Source organism: Nomascus leucogenys, chromosome 8 (genome assembly GCF_006542625.1).
Source record: "Nomascus leucogenys isolate Asia chromosome 8, Asia_NLE_v1, whole genome shotgun sequence".
Lineage (NCBI taxonomy): Eukaryota > Metazoa > Chordata > Mammalia > Primates > Hylobatidae > Nomascus > Nomascus leucogenys.
This window is the reverse complement of record NC_044388.1, coordinates 50,141,606-50,168,063: the sequence shown is the minus strand read 5'-3', so window position 1 is coordinate 50,168,063 and position 26,458 is coordinate 50,141,606. Positions and strand designations below refer to the sequence as shown.

Sequence of the window (26,458 nt, the reverse complement as noted above, 5' to 3'; positions counted from 1 at the left end):
TCAGCCCCCAGGGTTTAACAGCGTTCAGGGAGCTACCAAGCCATTGTAGACTCCATCTGCTTGCGTGGACTATCCCAAAACAGTGAACAACTTGTATTTCATGCCTTTTAAAAGCTCATGCTTTATTAGTAGAAGTAGTAGTGGTAGTATAACATTTAAAAAGTGTTGTGGCTAAGTTCACTAACCATGATTTCTTAAGGCAAAATGAAATTGCAGGTATTCCATTAATGTGAACAAATATGTCTTCTCACCGAGACAATTTCATCTGTCAGTTACTTTAGAATATCACTGACTTGAAACTATTACCATTGTCCCAACCAGCATGCCACATCTCCAAGGCATGTAAAATAGCCCAAAATCTTGTCTTCCATACGATTTAAAACAATCTTGTAATAGACCAAAAATACAAAAACATACACAGGAAATGACTTCAGGTAAAAGACAAATTATTTTAAATTTTATTTTTTAGAAGGTTTCTACAAATTCAAATGAATAAAAAGGAAATTAAACTTTTTTGGTGGCATTTCCTAAGAGAAAATAGGCTGGCTCATTGATTTCAGCAACTTCTTGTTTTCGGCTTATCAAGGAACAACTTAGGGAGACGCAAACCAAAACAGTTTTGTTTAAATTTTGCTGGAACAAGAGTTCAATGCACATATCATTGGAGGCTGTGTTATAATTAAGTCCTTATTGTTTTTACCTATTTTATTTTGAGAAGCGGGTGGAAGTGATGAAAAAATAGAGATTGATTTTTTTTTTTTTTGCTGCAACCTTTTTTGAAGAGACATATTCCTGTTGGATTCCTGCTACACTTATTTTTTTTAAATCTCCATCTCCTATCTGTGTTAACACACCGGGGCCTGTTGTGGGGTCGGGGGAGGGGGGAGGGATAGCATCAGGAGATATACCTAATGCTAAATGATGAGTTAATGGGTGCAGCACACCAACATGGCACATGTATACATATGTAACTAACCTGCATGCTGTGCACATGTACCCTAAAACTTAAGGTATAATAATAAAAAAAAATCTTTGAGGTGCAATTGCAAGATACAGGAACTCCAGGCCTATCTGCTGTTGATAAAAGCTAACCACGGGGAGCCGGGCTGTGCTGGTGCCACCAGTCTGTGCCTTGGACATGCAGTGGCATTTTTGCCCCAGACTCCTGGCTCCTACTGAGAAAGTGAACCTGTCTAGACATCCATTTTGATGTGGAAGTTGAGCCCCTGGCCTTGAAATGCTGCCTTATGAACCCATTACCTCTGGCATAAATGTTTTCATTGCCTCTCAGACAGCTTTTTTATAATAGTAGTACTCTCCATTAATGATTCGCACTTATTTTGTTTTTTGACTAGTACCTTCTCAACTTTATTGTTCAAAAATTAAGTTCTACTTTTGAGGACAAATATCTGTCTTTAAGTGTTTTTTTTCCTTGCCTACTATCTATGATACGAAGAAAAATTAGACAGTGCTTTTAGAACTGCTGTTTTTGTAAATAATACTATAGAAAGGTTATTTGCCACAGACACTGCTTCACATCACGTTCCTCTATGTTGTGGTCTGAGGACCTGCAGCAGGAGAATCACCTGGGATGTTAAGGATAGATATTCTGAGAGATGATCTCCAGGCCTCCGAGCCCACCGCTCTGCGGCTGCGGCCCTGGCATCCACACCGAGATGTTCCTCATATTATTCCGATGCTCAGTACAAGCTGGGAGCCATTGCTGTTATGGTTAGAATATGGTATGAAATTCATGCTCATGTGCCAGCTGTCCGTGTCCACATCTGATTATGTGCACTGGAAAACAACGTGTGGCCACTGAGTGTGACTTCAAAATGAACTTGCCTCTCTTTCCCTCTAGGCTATGTGGTTGATGTTGCAGAATGATGAGCCAGAGGACTTCGTTATAGCTACTGGGGAGGTCCACAGTGTCCGGGAATTTGTCGAGAAGTCATTCTTGCACATTGGAAAAACCATTGTGTAAGTATACCTGAGAACTGACCACTTCTAGCTCTCTGGCAGGTCTGTACCTGAGCTTGCTGAAGCCTCAGTTCTCGCTGCCATCTTCCCTCTTCACTCCCCTGAAGAGCAATACAGAAAGTTTCAGTGTGGAGTTGGGCCTTTGCTCTGCTCTGCATCCAACCCTACTTGTGTTATTTGTCAAATGTTGGTCAGCATCTAAATCAAGTTTTTCCACATTTCTTTCATCTTTCTTTTAAGATGTTTTTGGCCAGGCGCGGTGGTTCACACCTGTAATCCCAGCACTTTGGGAAGCCGAGATGGGAGGATCATGAGGTCAGGTGTTCAAGACGAGCCTGACCAACATGGTGAAACCCCATCTCTACTAAAACTACAAAAATCAGCCGGGCGTGGTGGTGCGCGCCTGTAATCCCAGCTACTCAGGAGGCTGAGGCAGGAGAATTGCTTGAACCCGGGAGGCGGAGATTGCAGTGAGCTGAGATCACGCCATTGGATTCCAGCCTGGGTGAAAGAGCAAGACTGTGTCTCAAAACAAACAAACAAACAAAAAAGATGTTTTTATTTATTTTTAAATACTATTTTATTATTGTTTTTTAAGTTTTAAATGTTTTATCTCAATATAAGCACCTTCTTTTTTTTTTTTTTTTTTTGGAGACAGAGTCTTGCTCTGTCACTCAGGCTGGAGTGCAGTGGTGCAATCTTGGCTCACTGCAACCTCTGCCTCCTGGGTTCAAGCAATTCTCCTGCCTCAGCCTCCCAAGTAGCTGGGATTACAGGCATGTGCCACCATGCCCAGCTAATTTTTGTATTCTTAGTAGAGACGGGGTTTCAGCGTGTTGACCAGGCTAGTCTTGAACTCCTGACCTCAGGTGATCCGCCCTCCTCGGCGTCCCAAAGTGCTGGGATTGCAAGCATGAACCACCATGCTTGGCCAAAAACATCTTAAAAGAAAGATGAAAGAAATGTGGAAAATTTTGGAAATTTGGAAAATTTTCCAAATTTCTTTCATCGTGTTATGTGAAATAAGCCAGACACAGAATGACAAGTACTTAATGATATCACTCCTGTGAAATCTAAAGGAAGATGATAGAGAAGCAGAGAGTAGAACGGTGCTTACCAGAAGCTGAGGAAGGAAGGGGTGGAAAGAGGCTGGGGAGAGAATGGTAAATGGGTACAAGTAACAATAAGATAGGAGAAATAAGCTCTGGTCTTCTGTTGTACAATAGGGTGACTAAGGTTAACAATACCTATTATATATGTCAAAATAGCTAGAAGAGAGAATTTTTAATGTTGTCACCAGAAAGAAATATGTGCATGAGCTGATAGATACACTAACTACCCTGAATGGATCATTATACAACATATACATGTGTCACAATATCAAAATGTACCCCATAAATGTGTACAATTATAATGTGTCAATTAAAATCTTAAAAACAAAAATAAGAACATTCAGAAAAAGAGATACTGCCCAATTATTTTGTGAACATTTTGTCTCAATATACTCCCAATTTTATGAAAAAATATTGACAATTCATGGCCAAAAGTTAAATAAATTTGTTTTGCATAAAAACTTTGTTCAGGAAACTAATGACATTAATTATAGAAAATTGAAAATGAGAAGGCAAAAATAAGATCTTTTTCAAATTTTACGTATAATATGGGGAGTTGGAAAATAGCATAAAGTTAAGAAGCAAGAAGATATAAAATAATCTTTGAAGTGTAATTTGGTTATGTTGATTCTTTTGGCCTTCTATTTTATTTTTTAAAGAAGATAACTCATTTTTCAAGAAAATTGGCCTTATTCTTTCGTGGACTTAAAAATGCATTGTTGGATTGATTATGTTTGGAATTGAGGTTTTTTTAATACCTTTGAAATATAAAATTTATGTTGCTTCTAAGTAACCCTCCTTTTTTTTTTTTTTTTTGAGATAGAGTCTCTGTCGCCCAGGCTGGAGTGCAGTGGCACGATCTTGGCTCACTACAACCTCCACCTCCTGGGTTCCAGTGATTCTCCTGCCTCAGCCTCCCAAGTAGCTGGGATTACAGGCATGCACCACCACGCCCATCTAATTTTTGTATTTTTAGTAGAGACGGGGTTTTGCTATATTGGCCCGGCTGGTCTCAAACTCCTGACCTCAAGTGATCCACCCACCTCGGCCTCCCAAAGTGCTGGGATTACAGGCATGAGCCACTGCACCCGGCCCAAAAATTTTAATTAAAATGTATAGTTTAGCAGAAATTGATATCTGCCACTCTCATTAATTACTTTTTTAATAACTCTCAAACATATTTTACCAAATTTATATTGTATATGTGAATAACACAGATTATACTTAAACAAGTTTAATGATAAAAATAAGATGTAAGCATAACATCTTATTCTTTAAAAAAATATGTGCACTTTTGTTTATGTTCTCTATAGGAATCGAACGTGACATTTTATTATTAGGAGTGTCCTGTTATGCTCCAAAAGTTGCAAAGGATGATACGCATGAATTATTTTTTAAATGTGTGAAGTATCTATGCTAATGAAGGCTTAAGCATAGTGAAAGTATTTAGTAATATATTAGGAAAGGGAGAAAAGTGAATGGATTTTTCCAGCAGTCAGAGTTCTTTTGTTTTTCAGGAACTGAAACTGAACTCAGAGTAGCCTTAGGTACCTGGTGCTCCTTCAGGGCCCGTCTGCTTCTTGGCTCCAGTGCCCCTGGGATGTCGCCTCCATCCCTCAGCTGCTCCCCATGGCAGAGGGCAGTCTAGACTGCCTTTCTGGGGACACAGCCTCACACAGTCAAAAGAGGAACAGAACCTTTAAGAACAATCCACTTAGAAAAATCCTGAGGAAGGACTGTGGCTGGCCCTGTGTAGGTCCTGCAGTTATCCCTACACCTGTCGCTGTAGCCAGTGTGGGACTGGATCCCAGGCCTTGGCCTGTTTTCAGGATGTGAGGATTCTGGGATGAGCAGCCCCACTGAAAGTACACTGTTTGAATGTGGGGGAGCAGGGTCTTCCCCTCTAGCAGGATGCTATTGCAGAAGAACAGCAGAATGTGCTCCAAGATAGAGACAGCCCATGCTCGCGGCGGCACGCAGGGAGTGGTTAGGGCGAGCCTGGAAGCATGCCAGGAGCCACGCCCCGACTCTGTTTAATTTCCAGGGCTGGGGCACTATTGCACTGAAAAGGAAACTGAGGCACAATGCAGTTCAGTGCTCTCCCCAGGTCACACAGCCAGGGAGTAGCAGAGCCAGGGTCTGAAATGAGAATTTTGCGACCCAAGATGCCCCTCTTTTCTTTATGTGCACTTTTTATCCTTCTTGTTCATATGCTGTCAAAAAAAACTTTGTGATAGGATATTTGCAGTGAACACAGACCTAGGTCTTCATGACTGTGGGCATCGTCTCATTCCCAGGTTATCCTCAGTGCTCTCAACAGCTGAGGGTGCTCTGTAAATAATTAAGCACAAGTGGATATCCCAAAAGCCAGCTTATCCAGAAAGTCCTCCCAGAAACGCCCACTGTCACCCTGATTTCCACAGATTTCATGGTTAGCATTATTCCCTCTCACATGGTGGGGACAGCTTGAGGGAAGCCACCATGCTCCTCCCTAGAGGCCTGTTGGAGCTGTCCAGCTAAGGATGAGGAGGATCTGCATTCAGCTGAGAACATGGAGAGGGAGAGGAGCGACTGATTTGAGCCTTAGAATCAGCGGGATTTGGTGAACAGCCAGATGTAGAGGGTGAAGGACAGCCCGGCTCTCTAGTCTCGTTAGCGTTGCCATTAATTAAGCTAGAAAGCTTTCTGCTCGCTCAGATTCCACCTGTTGTGCTTTGTGTGCTCGCCTCATATTACATGAGGCTACACTGTATCAGACACACCAGTCAGCATCTGGAACATTCTCACTTTGCTCTTCTAAGATCTGCTGTCTCTTCTCATTTTTGTTATCGTTTTAAAAATTTATCCGTTGTAATGTTCTCCGAAAAGGCTTGACACGTGTTTCCATCTGTATATTTAGAATCCACACAGATATTTCCTCTTGAACTCTTTGACATCACTTGAGTAATTTGAATAATTTTTGTTTTGCATTTATTAGAAAATAGCACATTAATTTGAGTTTGGGTTAGTAGAAGATATTCGGGGAAGCAGATCAGTACCACATGCAGTCCTGATAAAATGTAAGGTAACGTTTTAAATTCTTACACAGTCATTTGTACTGAGAAAGGCAGCCTTATGACAACTGCTTTCTTTCGATAGCATCTGTGTGTGTGTGTCTGTGTGTGTGCGTGTCTGTGTGTGTGTGTGCGTGTATGTGTATGTGTGTGTGTATGTGTGTATGTGTATCTGTGTGTATGGGTGTGTGGTGTGTGTGTATGTGTGTGTGGTGTGTGTGTATGTGTGTGGTGTGTGTGTGTGTTTGGTGTGTGTGTATGTATGTGTATGTGTGTATCTGTGTGTATGTGTGTGGTGTGTATGTGTGTGGTGTGTGTGTGGTGTGTATGTGTGTGGTGTGTGTGTATGTGTGTGTTTGTGGTGTGTGTGTGTGGTGTGTGTGTATGTGTGTTTGTGGTGTGTGTGTGTATGTGTGTGTATGTGTATCTGTGTGTATGTGTGGTGTGTGTGTATGTGTATCTCCGTGTGTATGTGTGTGTTTGTGGTGTGGTGTGTGTATGTGTGTGTATCTGTGTGTGTGTGTGTGTGTGTGTGTGTTTGGAGCACATTGCATTGTTGGGGCTCTTTTTAGTGCTGTGTTGTTTTTCCTTTCACATCAACTTACCACTAAGTATGTAGGGTGAAAAGGAAACACTTTTCTCCTACAATTAAAATGATAGGAGGATAACCCAAACAGGCAAATACTTGTCTTGACTAATTTTCTGTCATAAATCTTGTTAAATTTTGAGAAGAGGGTTGTAAGAGTACCCTACAACCAGGTGAGAATCAACATCTGCTGCTTGTTGTCGTTGTGGGGGGTGGGTAATGTTTCAGATATGGAAATGGTTGTTATAGTCTGTGATACTGAATTTACATTTTCAGTGAAAGTAACAAGGGCAACATTGTTATACATCAGAAAAGAAACCCATTTCTAAAGTCCTCCTGGCAGAGGTAACAAGCTGTTTTGTGCTCACGCACCTTTTGCTCCCTTCATTTGACACTGTTTCCTGATGGATGGGATTTCTGGACCCTGGGTCCTGCGCTGAAGCCTCTGGAGGCTGATCTTGAAGACAGCTCCTGAGAAGGAAGGCCTGGCAGCAGGTTCCAGGGGGTGGATCCTGTGGCCAGTGTAGCTACTGTAATGCATTCCTCGGGAATTTGCAGAGCTTGGGACTGTCAGACTCACTGTGGGAGAGCACATCCCTCCACTCAGTCAGTTGTTGGTGATGAACAGAACTCTCATGTGATGAGCCGTACTTCTAAGGGTTCTATGTAGGGGCAAAGTCAGGAGAAGGAAACTCACTGCAGCTCTGTATCATTCCCTAACCTTTCAATGTGCTGTTTAGACCAGCCACCTTTGATCCCTGAGATAGATTTAACTCCCATCTCAGCAGCTTGCCGAAGCTTCTTTTGATGTCCATGCTATGACCAGGTTGAGTAAAATCTGTGACACTGAGTGATGGAAATATAACTCACCTTCACTCATCGTCACTCAAAATCCCCATCAGAGCTAGAAAAAGCAGTCATGCTGAGAAAACCTGCGTAGAGTACCATGAGAACGTTCTGGAGAGACTCTAAAGGGGCTCACGCCTTCAAGAGTATTCACATGATATTTAGTCATCAGAAAGAGGTAGGACTTTTCATATAAGCTTCAAGTTACCATTTAAATGAGGTCTCCTTCTCTTTTTCCTCTCGCTTTCTTCCTCTCTGTCTCTCTACCTCCCTCCTGGAAATCTGAATCCTACTATCATTTATATTTCTGAACTTCTAAGATGCTTAGATTTTTAACCCTTAAAAAACAAAATACTACAACATAAGGTGATGTTGTGGTGCCTTTGCTGGAGCAACAGACTTTTGAATTACTGGCACCTGCAAGATCTAATTTGAGCCCTGATGTCATGCTGGGCTGTGGGTCTGAGGCAACCCTCATTTCATTTCATAGGCAGTTGGTGCAATTCACTAGGTCGTGGACCCGTTTTCATTCTTAACTAAGGGTCTGTTAGATCCTCAAAATAACTGCTGCCTTCATAAGTACCTAAACAGCTGGCACAGTACCCCACACCTCTTAGATGCTCTATAAATGTGTTATTTGCTCATCTCATTTCCTCTCAATGCCAAACTAATCAAAGAGAATTGAAAGGGATTTCCTCGCCCTGGAGAAATATAGACTCTAATTGGATGTCAATTAATAAGAACACATTATTTACAAATATCTATGCAAATATGAAGACATTGTGCAAATTTATTTTATCAATACTGAAGTAATAGCCTCACAATCATGATTGGAGTTATGTCTGCAGAAAGTTAGATGTAAGCTGGCCCTTGTCCAGATAGGGAGATACGGATGATAGGAAGGAGGAAGACATTCCAGGTGGGGGGGATGGCATGAGAAGAGGCATGGAGGCAGGAGCTAGTGCGTTGTGTGTGGGCGCTGGGTGAGCTGATGGACGAGGGTGGACCAGCCTGGCCACAGTGGGCTCGTCAAATGCCTGCTCCTACAGTTCCGTCTGCTTCTCCTGGCCGCTTCCCACTCATTCTTCAGGTCTTAGCTTAGGCATCCTCCCTCTGACCAACACCCTCCCTCCGCCTAGTCTGTGCTAGGTGCCTACCTCTTGCTCTGACAGCACCCTGGCTCTCTGCCATCGTTCCCTCACTGGTGGCCATAGACTGCAGTCTCCTTAAGGACAGAGACATGTCTAGCTTCCACATACCCGTGTCCTTAGCAACTGGCTTAGCTTACTGGCTGGCACCTAGTGGGTGCTTGGTGAAGATTTGTGGGGGTGGGAGGAAGGAGATGGATAGACGCAGTTGTGTACGTGAAAGAAGTACAGATGCAGATAGCCCAGAACAGTGGCAGCGGCTCTGGGGGTACTTGGGCACTGGTCGTTTTGGCACTGTCTACTTACTGTGGCCCTGCAGGAAGCTTCCGTAAGTTTTGCTTTCCCCCATACAGCAGAAGCTCCATCCTTATCCACTGGGGGTGGCTAATATGCCCCAGTTGGGTAAATATAAATGAAGCAGGCAGCTAGAGCACATGTAATGAGCTGTGCGAGGTGGCGTGGACACGCTGAGTCTCGTTGAAATGCTAGCTCTGCGTCAGAAGATCCGTTCACTGTCATTTTCACAGCTGAGGAGAGCCATCTCTGGTCTTGTCTTTTTGTTATCATTATTATTATTTGATCTCTTCAGCTACCCTCAGTAGGCACCACCTCACAAGGCTTTTTCCGTTGAATTCATCTTCCTAGCCTGACTCCCTAGGGATGAAGCATAAGAAAAGACTGTTTGAGAGGAGAGCCTCCCTATTAAGTAATTTCTCAGTCCTACTGCTAAAAAGAAGAAAGCAAGGGAAGTATTGACCAGCTGACCACTCTTACTGAAATTAATGTGTGAGGAGGCCTCCCCACAAAAATGGCCATGCCCTTTTGAGAGGGTACCACACCTTTTCGGCTCAGACCATGTGAAACAGGTGTTGTCTGGGCCCAGGGTGGGGCAGCCCAGAAGCCTGGCTTGGCAGTCTTGACTCCAGCACCCCTTCCCCATGTGCCATCTGTAAATTGTTCAGCCCTGTAAATTTGTGTTCCTCCATTTATGCACTACAGATGATGCTACTTGCCTGCCTCTTGGCTTATGAATTCAGCAAGTAACAGTCATAAGGGCCCCACGATAGAGAAATCACAGAATAGATGTAGGCGTTAATCTTAAGAAGTGCCTTCTACATGAACAGCTGTATAATGGATTTAAATTTCACATTTTTTGTTGTAGATGGTTATTCCTTAACTACAACATAACAGCTGGGCTTAATACTGCCAGAAGCCCCTTACTTAGAATAATTATCATAAATAAAATTGAAGAATTCTAGGCATGGATGGAGGCTAACCAGCCTCCATTTCAGTAGCAATGCAAGAGGCCATACACAGCTGAGGTTCTCATAGATCCAGGGCTCACTGTTTACACTGGTGCTGTATTTTAAATGTTAGAGTGGCTCTGTAATTAAAACAGTGGTTCCCAAGCATAAAAATGGCACCTGCCCTCGTTTCCCCTGTCCCACTAGCAGGTCGCCCTGATGCCCATTGGAAGACTGCCTCCTCCTGGCCTATGGCCTCAGCCCTTCTGCCTGCTCAAGAGGCTCAGGCTGTGGCTCAGCCTCCCCACTCAGCCCTGCCCCCCCCTTTTGTTTTGTTTTGTTTTGTTTTGTTTTGCTTTGTTTTGTTGTTAAGACAGAGTCTCACTCTGTCACCCTGGCTAGAGTGCAGTAGCACGATCTCAGCTCACTGCAACCTCTGCCTCCCAGGTTCAAGTGATCCTCCCAACTCTGCCTCCCAAGTAGTTGAGACAACAGGTGCACACCACCATGCCCAGCTAATTTTTGTGTTTAGAGACCTAACATGGTTTCACCATGTTGTCCCGGCTGGTCTCAAGCTCTTGGCCTCAAGTGATTCACCTGCCTTGGCTTCCCAAAGTACTGGGATTACAGGCGTGAGCCACTGCATCTGGCCTCTGGCCCTCCTTGGAGGCTCCCTCTCATCTTTTACAGATGCCCCTTCAGGATCGGGGTCCCTCCAGTCACTGCCTGGCCTCTCTCTCCCCCTGTTCTGCCAAAAGGCATCAAGGAGCCACCTCCACACACAGCCTCCCCCCATCCATTCAGCTCCCAACACCCTATGCAGGTAGCTTTCTCTGATGTGCCTAGGGCCCTGCTTGAGTCCCTGCATCCTCCTGACATCTGTCCATCATCACAGTTTGGCAGTGCTCACCGCCCTCCTCCCTGGGCTGCTGAGGTCGCGTACTTCACCTTGGCCTGCCTCTTCCCAGGGTTGCCTGCTCCATCTTCTCTGCAGCTGTCATCTGCCCACCCTGTTAGTGGCTTCTGTGGTGATGCGGGATCTGGAATGTTGATGGCGCCAAAGATGTCATCCCCTCCCCATCCAGAGGCAGGGTGACAGGGGAGTCCTGTAAGGAAGTGCTGGGTCTGTAGCGGAGCTGGTGCGACAGAATACCCATCCCTGGGGCAGAGCTCAGGCTGGGGTGTGCTGAGGCCTGTCTTCTTCCTCCCAGTCTCGCTTTCTCTGCAACGTAGAGGGGCCTGCGGGGAGGGGGTTAGTCACTCACACTCTGCTACTTGCAAAGTTCACATTTATAATTCTTTTTTCCCTTCTTTATTAGATGTTTTTGTCCAGTTACTCCAGCACCCTAGTCCTTGAATCGTTCTACAGGAGTTCTCACAAACCCCTGCTGTCTCCTACCCTCTGCTTCCCCCCTGCCCATTTCCCTGGTTCCCTGGCTAGGCCCATCTGCTGGGGAATGTTCTGTGCTCTGCTGTTTGCGGTGCTCTGTGGGCCCTTTCTGACATACAGAAATGTTTGTTGTTCTGCTGTGGTACACTGTCTTATTTAAAGATAATTACTTGTTTCTGGAAATTCTATTGTACTGTGTTACAATTATTTTGGCATTTATCTCCATGTTTCCAAATAACATGTCGTTGTTGATTTTTCCCCTCTAGGCCTTATCTGTTGGCCTCCTCTTATTCAAAACAAGAGTTTTGCTCTCTTTTTCTCCCCTTGACCCATCCCTCCATTCTCTTAATACTCAATTGTTATATTTTAATTTTGAAGTCAAGTCAATATTTAGTGTTACATTACCAGGACTGATGAATGCTATGCATTCCAGTAAACCACATTTATTTTATCTTTTTTTATTTTTATTTATTTATTTATTGAGACGGAGCCTCGCTCTGTCACCAGGCTAGAGTGCAGTGGTACAATCTGGGCTCACTGCAGTCTCCGCCTCCCGGATTCAAGTGATTCTTCTGCCTCAGCCTCCCGAGTAGCTGGAACTACAGGCACCCGCCACCACGCCTGGCTCATTTTTTGTATTTTTAGTAGAGACAGGGTTTCACCATGTTGGCCAGGATGGTCTTGAACTCCCAACCTTGTGATCCACATGCCTCGGCCTCCCAAAGTGCTGGGATTACAGGCGTGAGCCACCATGCCCGGCCTATTTTATCTTCTATGTACAATTGTCATTTGTTTACTGTAGAGCTAACAGATGCCTTCTTTCTCTGTTCTATTCATTTTCTATGTACTTATCACTAACTTTACCCCATACTCTGCTCCAGCTGTGCAAATCACCTCTCCAGGCTCTCAAACTCCGGTTGGGCTGTCAGTCACATCTTCCTGAGGCAGGCCTAGAGCCTCTGACCTGACCCCGTGTGGACTGGCCAGAAGGTCAAACCCTGCTGTGTCACTTCATGGTCCTCTGGGGCGCTCTCTTAGCTGCTATCCGGCACTGAGCCCTTATTTCCTGACGTCTTATTCAAGACTACTTGGTTTGGTAAAGCAAAATGGTAATTAGTTTCCTGAGAAGGATGCATGGGAAACAAATACTTTGTGACAAAATATACCTGAAAATATCTTCAGTCCAATCTCAAAATTAATAATGTTGCTGGTATATATTTATAGATTGGAAATAATTTTCCTTCAGAACTTTGAAGGTGTTACTCCATTGCCTATTAATTTGCAGTATCACCATGGGAAACCAAGAGCCATTCTGACTCCCAGTCCCATCTGTCCCCTCTGGAAAGTGCTTCAGACCTTCTCTTGGTCCCAGTGGTGTGGAGCTTGATGTGAGGTGGGTCTAGACCCATTCATTATTGGGGGACACCCTTTCGGTGTGGAAATGCATGTGCCTCTCTGCTTTGATCAATATTCTTGACTTATTTTGAGAGAGTTGTTTGCTCTGCTCCATTTTTTTCTGTACTCTCTTTCTGGAAATCCTGCTATACTGACTGCCCTGAGGCACTCTAATGTTCTTATCTTCCTTCTTCTGATTTTTCATATCTACACCTTTTTGCTCTACTTTCTGGGAGATTTCCTTAACTGTATGTTTAAAATCTCCTCTTGGATTATGAATTCTATGTTTTGTTTTCAACTTCTAAAATCCCGTGTTTCATATTGTTTCTTTTTATGTAGTATCCTGTTCTTGTTTGTTTGATATCTTTCCTGATCTCTCTGTCTGAGGATATCAAAGGTAGTATATGTGGGGATTTTCTTGTTTGTCTTATTTTGTTTCTAATTCTCCTCCCCCTGCTTGTTCTATTTCCTCCAAGTTGCTTTTTTTCAGTTTGTTTGTTTTGGTTTCTATTTTTCATATATGTGATTTTCCTTATATATTTCCTGTCTCGTAATACTTGGTTTTCTGCTTCTTTAAAAGTGGGGGTCCTAAAAAGCTACTTGTGAGTTTTGAGAGCATAGTTAGCGCTTGTGGCTATTTTATTGTAAGAGGAATTGACAGGGCCTTTTAGTTGGAGAATCTCTGATGCCCAGAGGAGCCTCCCCAGTGTCTTCATTGGAAGGAAATAGGCCTGACTGCCAGCCCACAGAGAGCTGGATGATGGGTCTCAGGATTCGCCATGCATACAATCACCTAATTTCCTCTGTCTTAAGCATGGTGACCCCACTATTCACTGAGCCTATAGCCTTCAGTCCAGCCACCTTCTACCTCAGGGAAGGTGAGGCAGAGAGTGGCCAAGCAGTGCGGAATCGGGGAGGGAATCAGGCCCCAGACTGCTGCCTACGGAGATTTGCAATCAGGCCTCACTTCCTGAGCATTTGGGAACTTCTGCAAGTGTAAATTGGGGCCATTCTCAGCTCTCCCACTGTTGGTTTAGAAGACTTTTCTAGGACTTCTGCTAAGTCCTTTAACACTCATCCATCTGCTTTCCAGCTTCCAGAATTTGGTTTCTCACATCTCTTTCCTGCACTCTTAGCTCATGTGAGTTTATTCCTTTTTTGAAAGGGGTCTGCGGAAGGAGCAAAAGTGTGTGAAAACCACCGTCTTCATCCAGAAGCTAATGCTTCCTCCAGGCCTGCCTTATGGCACTGACTACATTTTAGCTCCTGCAGCTTCCTACTTCCATACCCTAATTAAATAGCCTTTCTTCAGAATAATCCCTGAGCGCTTTTATGATATTTGGGTCACTACGAGGAGTGTGTTGCCCCCGCCCCACTTAGGTCTAATAGTCCCCAAACTTGACTCATGGTCACTGCAAGGAGTGTGTTTTTCCGCCCCCCCCTCCCCCCACCCACCGACTTAGGTCTCATAGCCCCAAACTTGACTCATGTGGCTGACTTTGCTTTTGTTGTTCCTTCAAAGGAATGCCAAGTCGAATAGATTTTCATAGCGCTTTATCTTGCCTTACTGTCCTTGATTCTGTTATTCTTCAGTGCTTTCTATTGCTATTTAATGCTTATTAGGAGCCAACAATTTATTTTAAAAATTGAATTATACAGGATCCCTGCTTGGTGAGCTGTTGATCTAAATTAGTGGGTAGTAATTCTTGTTAATTAACCGAATCCTCTCCTCTCTGTCAAGCCACCGTCATTTCATTAACAGTGCAGCCCTGCTTTGAGTCATAACATCACTTGTTAGGACATGTTAGCTGTTACCTTTTACTTGTTAATACAAATGTTTCATGTATTGTTGTAACTGAATGTTTTTTGGCACTTGGCCGAAACTTTTGCTTACTGCCCTCATTCAGACCTGGTGCAAATTAGAAAGTGGTTTTTGCCAACTCAATTCAGCTTTGAGCCATTTCCTGATTACATTTGCTTATTCAGTGTAGCTATATCAATTGTACAGGGCAATGCCATGCCCTTAGAGACTGTTTTGACCGTAGACAGCATTTGCAAGATGGAAGTCCGGCAGACAGCGTTCAGACAGTGGCAAGAAAGTCGTGCAAGGGAGCTGGTGCCTGTTGAGCGCCAAAGTAGCACCAGACCCAGGTCTGACTTTCAGGCTGTATTTAATAAACCCCTCAGAGAGGGAGTGTTTCTCCTTCAGCCTTTTCCCATTTCAGCTAGTGTTACAAATCCCAAATGTGAGTCTATGACCAGCAAAGCAATCAAAGAGAATCAGTAGTACACTAAAATTCAAGCAGTCTACCCATGCAGGCCGCTGCTATAAACAGGAATTAAATGCTTTCCTTCAGCTGAGGGTGAGGCGATACCACTAACCTGATCGGCCAAAGCAGGAGTGGGCAACTGGGGTCTGTGGGCCAAATCCCAGCTGAGGCCCTTTTTGTTTTGTTTTTGGTGGTTTTTTTTTTTTTTAAACTGTCCTGGAAGTAAGGACAGGTTTTACAGTCTTAAAGGGTGATTTAAAAAAAGAAGAAAATAATGAGGAAGAAAAAATAAGAGGACGAAGAATAAACAGAAAAAGAAGGAGGAGAAAGGAAAAATATGTAACAAAGACTATATGTGATCTGTGAAGCTTTAAGTGTTTACTGTCTGGCTCTTCACAGAAACAGTTTATAGACCCCACTAAAGTCTAAAGACCCCTCAGGCACGGCCTCAGTCCTCTCCTGACTCACACGCTCCCTCCTAAATCAAGAAAAGCTCTCCAAGTCTTTACCAAGGTTTTGTCGATTTAAATATGTGTGTGTGTTTGTGTGTGATTTTTTAAAAACTGAATTATAAATCTGAATCACCAGTTCTCATGTTTGTGGCATTTGAGATTTACCAGTGGAAGAACAGTGGAATATTGATGTGCACATAAGTCAGCGTGGCCAGCTACAAATGAAAAACCAGTCAGCAAAATTGTAAATGGTATTTCTGTTAACCCTTTGACCTGGTTGGAGATACTATCACACAAGTATCTGCTGAACTTGTTTCTCTTTGCGAAGTACGAAATGTGAGCAAAAATAGATAAAACATGCCTGTGAAATACAGATATATTTTCATCTACTGAAAGCCTAACCAAAATTTTTTTAAAAGGTCCTACTTAAACAATTAACTTCAGAATTAGATAGTTATTTAAAAAAAAAAAATCATGACAACCAATTGTCCTCCCTTCCTGTGTATATTAGCTAAGATTTGGTCTTTATCCACAGGAGATGTATGAGGGTCATCATTCCTTTAGGTTATGTTTTAAAACACTTTCAATCTCCATGCTCCAAAACATCCACTTACCCTTTCCCAGTGAATTTTCCAAAAACTTAGCTCTGATCCTACCTACCAATTCCCTTGCTTTGAAATTCTTAGACCTATATGACCTGCCAAATTGATGTAATCAACATTAAGAAAGAAATGAAAACAAATTACCAAACATCCCTTTTTGTGTTAATTAATTAATATAAAAGTCATGGGGAAATGACCAGTTGTACAGTTGTATATTATTCAGCATACTGTGCTATATAATTCTCTGTGTTACAGGACAATTTGCATATTTGCCTTGAGTCCACTGGTAAATTCAGCACACTAACAAACTGATTATTCCTCCAACAGTGAAATATTTCCCCTTTGCTACCAAGAAGTGATTTGACAGAACATTCAGGTGATTCATCAGAAATAAGGCTTATGAGGCCAGTTTATATCTTTAATTCTCAATCTATTCCAAAATATAACTGGGATCAACATTTAATGTTCATTTTCAGTGGTGCCTGTGGCTTACATAGTCAAGTAACTAATTTTGTCTTCCCCATGGTGACTGACCCCGAGAGCACACAGAATTGTCCTGTGTCCATAGGATTCATCTCCAGCTCATAATGCAAACCGGTTCTAAGGATAAACAGTAAAGTCAAACATGTCATACTTGTTAATTTCTCTTCTTTCTTTGCAAAAAGTTCATATGTAAAAATAATACAAATACGTATTATATATACGTATACATATGTAATAATAATACAAATTCTATAGTATTATAGACATCTAGACGTTACCATTAAGCAAGTGGCTTGATTTATAAAAAATGAGAACATAAAATGGGTAAGTAGAATTTTAGCGAGAAGGTAATCTCGAAGCATATGAGCTCATCCTGCATAGGGTGGACTTGAGGAGTTGCTCCTGGGATCCTTACTGCTGTCAACCGTGGATGTTCAGCAAAGGAAACTTGTGTGCAAACAGTATCCTAGCTAGGTCAGAGGAGGTTATAGGAAAGTAATATTGATATACCCTCTTCTCAGCAGGAAACAAACAATTAGTTCTGTACTTTTTGGAGGTTTAATCATCTGAGACTTATTAAGGAGGCCCACCATTGACTGGGGAGAGCAGGAGAACTTGTATATGATCCAGGGATGCATTGAATGGTTAATTAGGTTACGAAACTTATTCCCAAATGGAGTGCGTTGAATTAACACTGAATATCAGTAAAACTACAAAAGAAAGAAAAAAAAGGAAGACAAAAGACATTAATTAATTTCTATTAATTATTAATTAATTTATAATAATAATAATTAATTGACCAAGAATGGTCTAGAGAAATACAAAATCTTTGAAATCCCTGAAAGTTGACCAATTTTATTTTCTGGCTAATCTGTTCATTTCTAAAGTCTCACTTCTGAATTCATCATGATTTTCTTGAAAAGGAAAAAAACTCTGCCCTTGCAAAACAGATCTAGAAAGTCTTTGAAAGGCCCCGTTGCTTTAATAATCAAGTTGCGCATCAGCCTGTGCTGCTGTGGTTAATGAGCTTAAGCGCTCCTGCAGGGAGAGGGCTGGGGCATCTGAAGCTGCTACAGCATGGCCAAATGTTCCCAAGCAATTAGGAGCTGATTCAGTGTTTATCTTCTTTACAGGTGGGAAGGAAAGAATGAAAATGAAGTGGGCAGATGTAAAGAGACCGGCAAAGTTCACGTGACCGTGGATCTCAAGTACTACCGGCCAACTGAAGTGGTAAGGACTCTCTGGCCACCCAGTGCGTGGCCACATTTGGCTGGCTGGCTGGGAAAATGCGCTCATGGAATGCCTGCTGCCAGCCTTTGGAGCTGTCAGTTCAGTTCCCTGGCATCCTTCAGCATGCATTTCCAAAATGAGAACACAGTGAATTCAATTCGAGATTGTCATTCTCACCACAAACTTCATTGCTCTATAAAGGAAAACAAGAGTTAAACCCACCAAAAGAAATCATTGATTTCAGAAATGGAAATTTCACATCACAAGCAGATCTCCTCATGTTGGTCTCCTATTCTAATGGCTGGTCCCTTATAACCTACAGGATGCCTGACTTAACAATGCCCTCCCAGACCTGCGGGACATCTGGGGCCTCTCCAGCTGTGTCTATGGCTGTGTCTGTGTCCTCATATACAAGTACACACTTGCACGCTATACCATAAATGGTCTCCCCTGCTTTTTTTAAGACTCAGGTCAGGTACCACCCTGTCCATAAAGCCTTTTCTGGCCAATACATCAGTACTGCTGAAATTCCTTCCCACTCATTTCTTTGTATCCGCATTATATGCTATACATTATTATAGTACCTATTATAACTCACTATAATCATTTGTTTACATGTCTTTCTGTCTTTACCAAATTGTGAACTCTTTGAGGATAGGGACTTTTAAAAAATATCTTAAGGCCAGGCACGGTGGCTCACGCCTGTAATCCCAGCACTTTGGGAGGCAGAGGCAGGCAGATCACCTGAGGTCAGGAGTTCAAGACCAGCCTCACCAATATGGTCAAACCCCATCTCTACTAAAAATACAAAATTAGCCGGACATGGTAGCACATGCCTGTAATCCCTGTTACTCGGGAGGCTGAGGCAGGAGAATCACTTGAACCCAGGAGGCGGAGGTTGCAGTGAGCTGAGATCGCGCGCCATTGCACTCCAGCCTGGACAACAAGAGTGAAACTCCGTCTTTAAAAAAAAAAAAGTCTTAGACTAGACTATAACAAGGTAGGTACTTAATAAATACTGACTGATTGCTAGATGGATGGGTGAATTTCTAAATACAGAAGTTCCTGTGTTAAAAAATGGTTGTTAGAACATAACATCCTCCTTTCCTAAATTTATAAAGCTGCCTGTTATTATAATAATAATTATAACTGTTATTAATTTAATAATTGCTTGCTGTTATTATTAATTATTAAGCTTGCTGTGATTGCTGAAATAGACCTAAAGACAATAGAAAGCATCGTCTCTGGAGAGAAACGTTCATATGTGTTACCTAGTGAACATCAACTGTGAAAATTGAATTTTTTTGAAACCATTTTCCCTATGTTCTGAACCAAATTCCTATCTGTTGTACAACCTTGGAGAGGTTAGGAAAACCCCAGTGAGGAGAGACTGAAAGTGAATCGGTCATTTACCACTCTTTAAAATGTCCTGCTTCAGACAGGAGAAAACTGTATTTCATGCACTCTATACACAGGAGGAAATAAAAAGGAAAGGAAGTAACCAGTGCTTGGGAGAGGTAGGGCTGTGGAGTTGTGCATTGTCCGGGCACAGGGTGTGGCCGGGGCTCTGACACAGTGAACCATTGTTCCCGGTGCTAGTGGAGAGTGGGTGTGCCTAGGAGAGGATGTATACTGGCCCTCAGGGAGGAAGATGCCAGCCACGCTGTGCTGACATAGCAAGGACTGCCGGCCGGAGCCCTGAGCTGTGCTGCCATTTGACTCTCTGGCTTGATGAGGTGCGACAGAGATGTCAATTTTCTGGAACATTGCACAGATCGCATATTTACGCAAATGCGTTTCTGTATCTACAGTCAAAAGTGGTCATCTCAGAGAAGGAAATTTACTAAGCCAACAGAAACCTCAATTTTTACAACTTAAATGTGGCTCTTTCCCTCTCTGACACCAAAATAGTTTCAAAAGCTAGGAAGTCATTAAGAATGGCTTGTCTGTCATTCCTACTTAGACAAGGTGTGGGATTGATAAGCACACAGAACAAAAGAATTCACTGAACAGGAAAAGGACCCTCAGACTAACAAGACTGTTCTTGAATCTGCATCGACCCCCTTTCCTGCCGTGACCGACGCCGCATCCCTCCCGTTTCTTTTGTTCATTCAAATGCTATCATCATACCTGTTCTGCAGCTCTGTTGACACTAGCATTCTTTGAGTATAAGAGTGGTGTCTGATTTCATATGCTTGCTTTATTTTTCCACTGATTTGGCTCTCTCCTGAGCTTCCCTTTACTGTCCAATTTTGAATCTTGAACTACATTTTATCTTTCTAAGCCTCTAGGCTGCATTAATTTCGTTCACTCCACTTCAACTTAATATTCCACTGGGTAAGCTTTTCTTGTATGGTGAGACTAAACTTTTAACCTCATTCCTCAGAACAACAAGTTTTCCTAAAACTTGGATCAACTTGACAGCCTCCTGTTGAGTTGCCTCAGGGGTGAGAATATTCTTCCAGTTGAAAGGTAACCAGAACTGGAGATTACATTGTAAATAAGCTTTCAGTTAGGTGTGAGGTCCCAACAGCCAATGGTCTAGAGCCATTTTGTATGAGTCCTGAAAAGCACCAAGCTTCTCTGAGGTTTGTCCACATTCAACTTAGCGTAGATGTGGAATTCTCTCACATCTAAACTGAATCTTTCCCTCTCAGGGTCTCAGTCCATCCTGCACATGCCAAAGGCTCCTTCTTATTCTTCTTATAGTCTATAAAAGTGCTTTCACTGATCAGCTGAAGTCATCTATCCCCCAAGATCTTCTGCACAGAGGGACACTCAAACCAATAACTATGCCTTCTTAGAATCATTTCAGAATGACTGATAGGAAAAAAAAATGCCATAAAGAAAATTTGAAAAAAAAAAAGTGGTGAGGACACATCAGGTCTCAGAACACTGACATCCTACAGCAAGACTAAAGGGAAATAGAGCTTTATATTGTGTTTTGAATAAGACTCAGAATGGTCTCAAAAACGGCCCTTTGCTCAGCCAAGGCAGGTGCTAGCTTGAAAGAGGCCACCAGTGATTCCATAGAGGGCGTGGTTCCACATGTGCTGGTAATTTTTTTTTCCTCATTGATTTAGTGCCTCAAAACCTTAAATATCGCTTCTGTACCAGTGTGAAGTTTTCAAAGTGTTTGTTCTGGACTAAGGACTCCAGCATCCAATTAAAGCTCAATTGAGCAACATTTTTTGGTACTCTGCCTACAGAGGTTTGTTACCACAGAGAGCCTCATCCTGGAAATTAGACTTTAAATTTTCCAGCACTCCTGAATGCTGGTATTTGTTGATGATAACATTAGTACTTGAGTTCTGTGCCACTTAAGACCCCTGTCTTGTGTATAATTTTCTACACATACATACATTGACACACAGATTTATTGCACTGTGTGTTCATTCTCAGAGAGAAAGTGGTATTATGCTCCAACGTGGGCCTGTTGGCCAAACTGCTTGAATTTGAAACCTATTGATTACTAGCTGTGTGACGTTAGGCAAGTTCCTTAACTTCTCAGTGCCTCTGTTCCCTCATTTTTAAAAATAAGATTAATAATAGGACTTCTTTCAAAGAATTATTGGAGAATTCACAGTCAGTTATGCAAAGTACTTATTAGTACAGTGTCTGGCGCAGAGTAAATATCCAATATTGATGTTGTTCTTAACCATTCATTCATTCACTAAATATTTATCAAACACGGTGCTAGACCCTAGGAGTACAATGACGAACAAAACAGATACAGTCCCCACCCTTGTGGAGATTGCAAATGTAGAAATGATAGCAGTTTGGCCGGGTGCGGTGACTCACACCTGTAATCCCAGCATTTTGGGAGGCTGAGGCGGGCAGATCACGAGGTCAGGAGATCGAGACCTTCCTGGCTAACATGGGGAAACCCCGTCTCTACTAAAAATACAAAAAAATAATAATAATAATTAGCCGGGCATGGTGGCGGGCACCTGTAGTCGCAGCTACTGGGGAGGCTGAGGCAGGAGAATGGCGGGAACCTGGGAGGTGGAGCTTGCAGTGAGCCAAGATCACACCACTGCACTCCAGCCTGGGCGACAGAGTGAGACTCCATCTCAAAAAAAAAAAAGACATGATAGCAGTTCCTGGAGTCCAGAATCTTTGGAGAAGTAGAACAACATTATTAGTGAATTGTGCAGACTAACCAGCCAAAAATAGATAAGGAAACATACTTGAAGCTTCTAGTGAACATTATTAAGCACTTTTTAAAATGCTCATTTTTTTCTTGGTTTTCACCCTTTTTGATCCTCTTTCTGAAAGTTCAGGAGCTACTCAGTAGTACAGAAATACTGTGTAAATATGAGAAAACTACTATTGACCTATTAATATATATAAAATAACCACAAATATGTCTTCTTCTTATTTGAGAATTTTTAACTTAAAAATTCACAAAGGAAGGATTAATGAAGTAGTCATCCTAATGTGCCCAATTTTTAACCACATCAAATGCTCAATCCACTAAAAAAGCAAAACCAAAGAAAAAAAAAGCAAAGAGATTTTTTCAGTCAAACAAACAAAAAGTCCCTTTTTTTTCTGCAGAGCATCTTAGGAAATGGGATAAAGGGACACATTCACAGACCCAAATCAAGTATTTTTCATGAAAATATCTTGGCTTAAACTCTACTAACTGATGTTTACTCCTTTTTTTCCTGCTACACTGTTTGTCTTTAACATTCATTTTTCTTCCCATTGTGTTTTTAATCTCCCCAGTTGTGATTGGTTTTTGTTTTATTTACTTAGATATCTGATATTTATTCCTAATCTTTATAGATATCAGGGAAAAATCGTGGGTTAAAACCTAGAACTAAGAAAGCAATAACTTCAAACAAGTCCAACAAGCTAGTTAAAACAACACCTTCCTCCCGTAAAAACATGTGGCTGTTTCTGATCAAATTACCATATGCTTGTGGAGTTGTCCTCCCCACCCCCCACAAACTTTTCCTAATATTTTTCTGTAAATGATGTTAAGTTAAATGGCCTATAATTGCTTGCTCTATCTCATAGCCCTGTTTAGAATAATGATATGTAACACTTTCCAGACCTCAGGAACCTGATCTGTCATCAGAGGACTTAAATAAATACCAGTCAGAGCTTCCCTCAGCTCTGTCTCTGCATTTGGGGGTGAAAAGCCCTCGACACACCCACCAGCCTGGCCTTTTGTCCTGAAACTGTCCCCCGTTTCTCCCATAGCTGTTCTCACCACCTTCTCACACTTCCCCTCCCAACGCAGGAAATTAGATCCCCCCACTCTATCCCTTCATCTGTACCAGCTCTGTTAGAAGCCAGTCCATCCCTCCCGGTCCTGCTCCTTCTGACCTCTAAGGCTGTAATCCTCCCCTCCAGCCCTGCTCTTCTTTGTTCCTTTCTCTGACCAGTGGGAGTCAGAGGATGTGGAGAGAGCAGATTAAGGATGAGTACCTTTCTTCCCGGGCCTATAGAAAGAGAGGCGAGACTACTCAATCTGTAAGGTCCCTTCCCATTTTAATATCCTGGCATCCTCTGCTCCCATAACTTTCGGACCACAGTAGTGTGGAATGCTGATCAGAATGCTTCCTCTTTTGTAATTATTCTCTGAACTTCTTACTGCTTGTATTTTATAAATAGTTGATATCTCTAACTCACTGTTTATATATTTTAAGCCTCCCTCTTAGGCTGCTCATACTAATCTTTATATCCTTCCTTAATCACATTGGCCTTTCCTGCCCTTTTCCTTCCTTGGACTTAACCAAGGGAGCTTTAAGTTTCAGTCTCTTCAGTTGATTCTTAAATATTCCACTATTTGTTTTCCATCCTTCATAGGATCGCATACAAAACCCCAAGGGCCATATAACATTCCCTCTGAAGCCTGGGTTCTTTCCTCGGGTGCTGTCCCCCCTCAAGAGCATTTCATATCTAATGAAATAGTAATTGTGTACTGATCATAATACCCCCAACTTCCTCCTTTTCTCCTTGAAGTTTCTTTTCTTATTATCAGACCTAGATTAAAATGATGTCATTGAAGACTCAAAAATCTTTGTGGCTATACATAGCTGTGCATCTTCCCTTATTTAAGAATTTTTTTGATTTATCCTTAAGTCCCTCTGGTATTCCTAATGTAGATATGTTCATTACTTGCACCCGTAGGGAATTCCTGCAACATCTGTACCTTTTTTCCATAAAGCTATCCAGGTGGTGACTGACTATCTTCATTTATCATCATAATGTAGACTTATTGACATCTACAATATAAGTTTCAAAATCTTTTTATCATCTTTAAAGTTTGTTTTAGCATCTGCATCAACTTTCCGTACGAGGAACAATTAGTTGTTGAGCTCAACTTCTACCTAAAGTAGCTCTGAAGTAGATCACCTAAAGAATAGAATTACTTATCAGCGATCTATTCATCCCTGATGGATTACCTGTTCCATCTTTATTTTCATCTCTAGCCGATGACCTCTGTATTCTGAAATCTAAAAAATCCCTCTTTTTTTTTTTTTTAACAAATCAGCAGTGCTCTTCCTGTTCTACCAAGCCATATTTATCTTCCAAAATAACAGCAATCCAAAAATCTGTGTTCATGGAGATTTCACAGAGAATACTGCCTGCAGTTTCTCTCACCCGCTTCTGCCTTGTGCTCTCAATAAGGTTAATTATTTTTTATCAAATTTAATTGTTTTCCTAGCACCTTCTTTACTTGAAAACAGTTGCTCTGCAGACATTAAAATATTCTGGGGCTGAAATATAGTCCATGCCCATCTACTGTGAGCGCTGCACCACCTTTCCTCCCCCTGCATGCCTTCTCTGACCTCACTGCCCACACCTGTGGCTCATGCCAGGCTGGCTTCTCTATCCACTGTTACATCTAGTAGCAAAGGTAAAAACTCACTGGCTCCTTTTGTCATTAACTGCCAAGGTGATAGGTCCACCACCGACGGGCTTCCGTCCCAGCTTAGTTGCTCTGATCTGCCTCCTAGACATTTAATGCTTAACAGGTTTGGCCCATCAGTAAATACCTGGTTTCATTCAGCTGTTACTCAAAAATAGGAACTGTCCTTAATAGCGAAATCTAGCTTTTGTACATTTTGTAATGCTGTCATCAATTTGCTAGTTTCCTGTGTAAATCAGGTACGTGTTGCCCCCATGAAAACCTGGTATAAGAATATCCAAACTAAAAAATAAGTGACCGTGTAGGTACTAAAAGATTCTGCAGGTTTTAGGATTTATTACAGGAATATTTTAGATAGTACATTGACGATGCACATTTAAAATATAATTCTGATTTACCTTCAGCTTCTCAGGTATATATCAGTATATATGAAAATAAAATATATAGTTGAGTTCTTAACATTCAATTTGAAAAGAATGTTTATTGAACATTCCATTACCATAAAGTAAGTCCCAGTCTAACACCAAGAAATTTAAAGATAGATGAGATAAGGCCCGTGTCCAGTAGAAACTCTCAGATGAAAGGGAAGCAGCTGCAAAGCTGCTCGGACAGCCCGGGGTGGGGTGGGGGTAGCGAGGGACTCACCGAACCAGGGCAGCCCAGGCGAGAGAAGCAGTGACAAGTGCCAGAACATGGCAGAGATGGAGACCATGGAATCAGAGTGGACTAAGGACATGTGGAAGAGAAGACAGAGCTGAGGGTGACTCTCAGGACAGAGGCTGAACCGTGCAGGGTAGTGGGGAGGTGACGATGCTGGAACCCAGATCAGAGATCCAGCAGGAAGACTTATTTTGCAGGGGGAGGTGTTGGGGTGTTCTGTCACACTCATGGTGCCTTGGGGATATCTGTGCTGCAAAATCAGGGAGGCAGTTGGAGCTGGAGGCCTAGTGTAGAGAAAAGAGGTCAGGGCTAGGGCCTAGATGTGCAAGATGTGCAAGAGTTGAAATCCTGACGTGTATAAACTCCCTAAAGGAGCATTTCTAGGGGAAAAAAGAGTGTGCACAGGCTGCTGGTTGCAGAGCCAGGCAAATTCGAATTCCAGGAGGTAAGTCTCAGAAACATATTTTGAAAAAGTAGGTTAATAATTCACAGAATACACAAACTAAGCACTTGTATCAGAGAGCTGTAGGGCCAGACTAATGTGTAAAGAGCTAATATCAAAGAGTTTACATTAATTGGCAGATTACTTCATCTCAATCCAGGAAAAACTGAGTTTCAGGGGGCAAGCAGAGACCCAATTTCAAATCACTGTGTCCTGGAAGTCAGGTTGCAAAGCATTTTTGGATTCTTAAAGGTGAAAGGGCTTTTATAAGTATAAGGTACTTTGTGCTGCATATCGTCATTTTATTAGTCATCATTATTAATTATCATTATCATATACTCTTGTGAAATTATTAGTTATCCAAAGACATCTTCTGAAAGGATACTTTGGGCTCTTCAACTCCTGACTTTTTTTATTTAAATATTTATTTTGTTTTATACCTATAGAGCTTCACGCAGAAAAAGTTACTTGTTCCTTAGTACTGCCAGCTGTGTACCTCTTGACCCGGGGGTAGAAAGGATGATCGTGGTGGAAGGTAGGGATATGTTGAATTGGTGATCGACTTCTGATTCTGCCTAAACGGTATGTTTCAAGGGAATGTGACAGGCGCTGAGATCCAGCAAGCTCTACGGCTCTTCCTAGAACTGCAGTATCCCCCGTAGGCTAGAGAGCAGCCACCAAG

The 26,458-nt window shown here is 42.2% G+C and overlaps 1 protein-coding gene across 3 annotated transcripts in view; it reads left to right on the top strand.

The window, feature by feature from the left end:
* GMDS (GDP-mannose 4,6-dehydratase) overlaps positions 1-26,458 on the top strand; it is a 682,863-nt gene that overhangs the window by 500,776 nt on the left and 155,629 nt on the right. For all 3 annotated transcript variants that reach the window (XR_004031331.1, XM_030817234.1, XM_030817233.1), the window contains exons 8-9: positions 1,862-1,980; positions 17,695-17,791. Coding sequence is in view for 2 of the 3 variants with exons in the window: in XM_030817234.1 (XP_030673094.1) it covers positions 1,862-1,980; positions 17,695-17,791 (216 nt within the window). In the remaining variant the exon portion in view is untranslated. The remainder of the gene's footprint in view (positions 1-1,861; positions 1,981-17,694; positions 17,792-26,458) is intronic.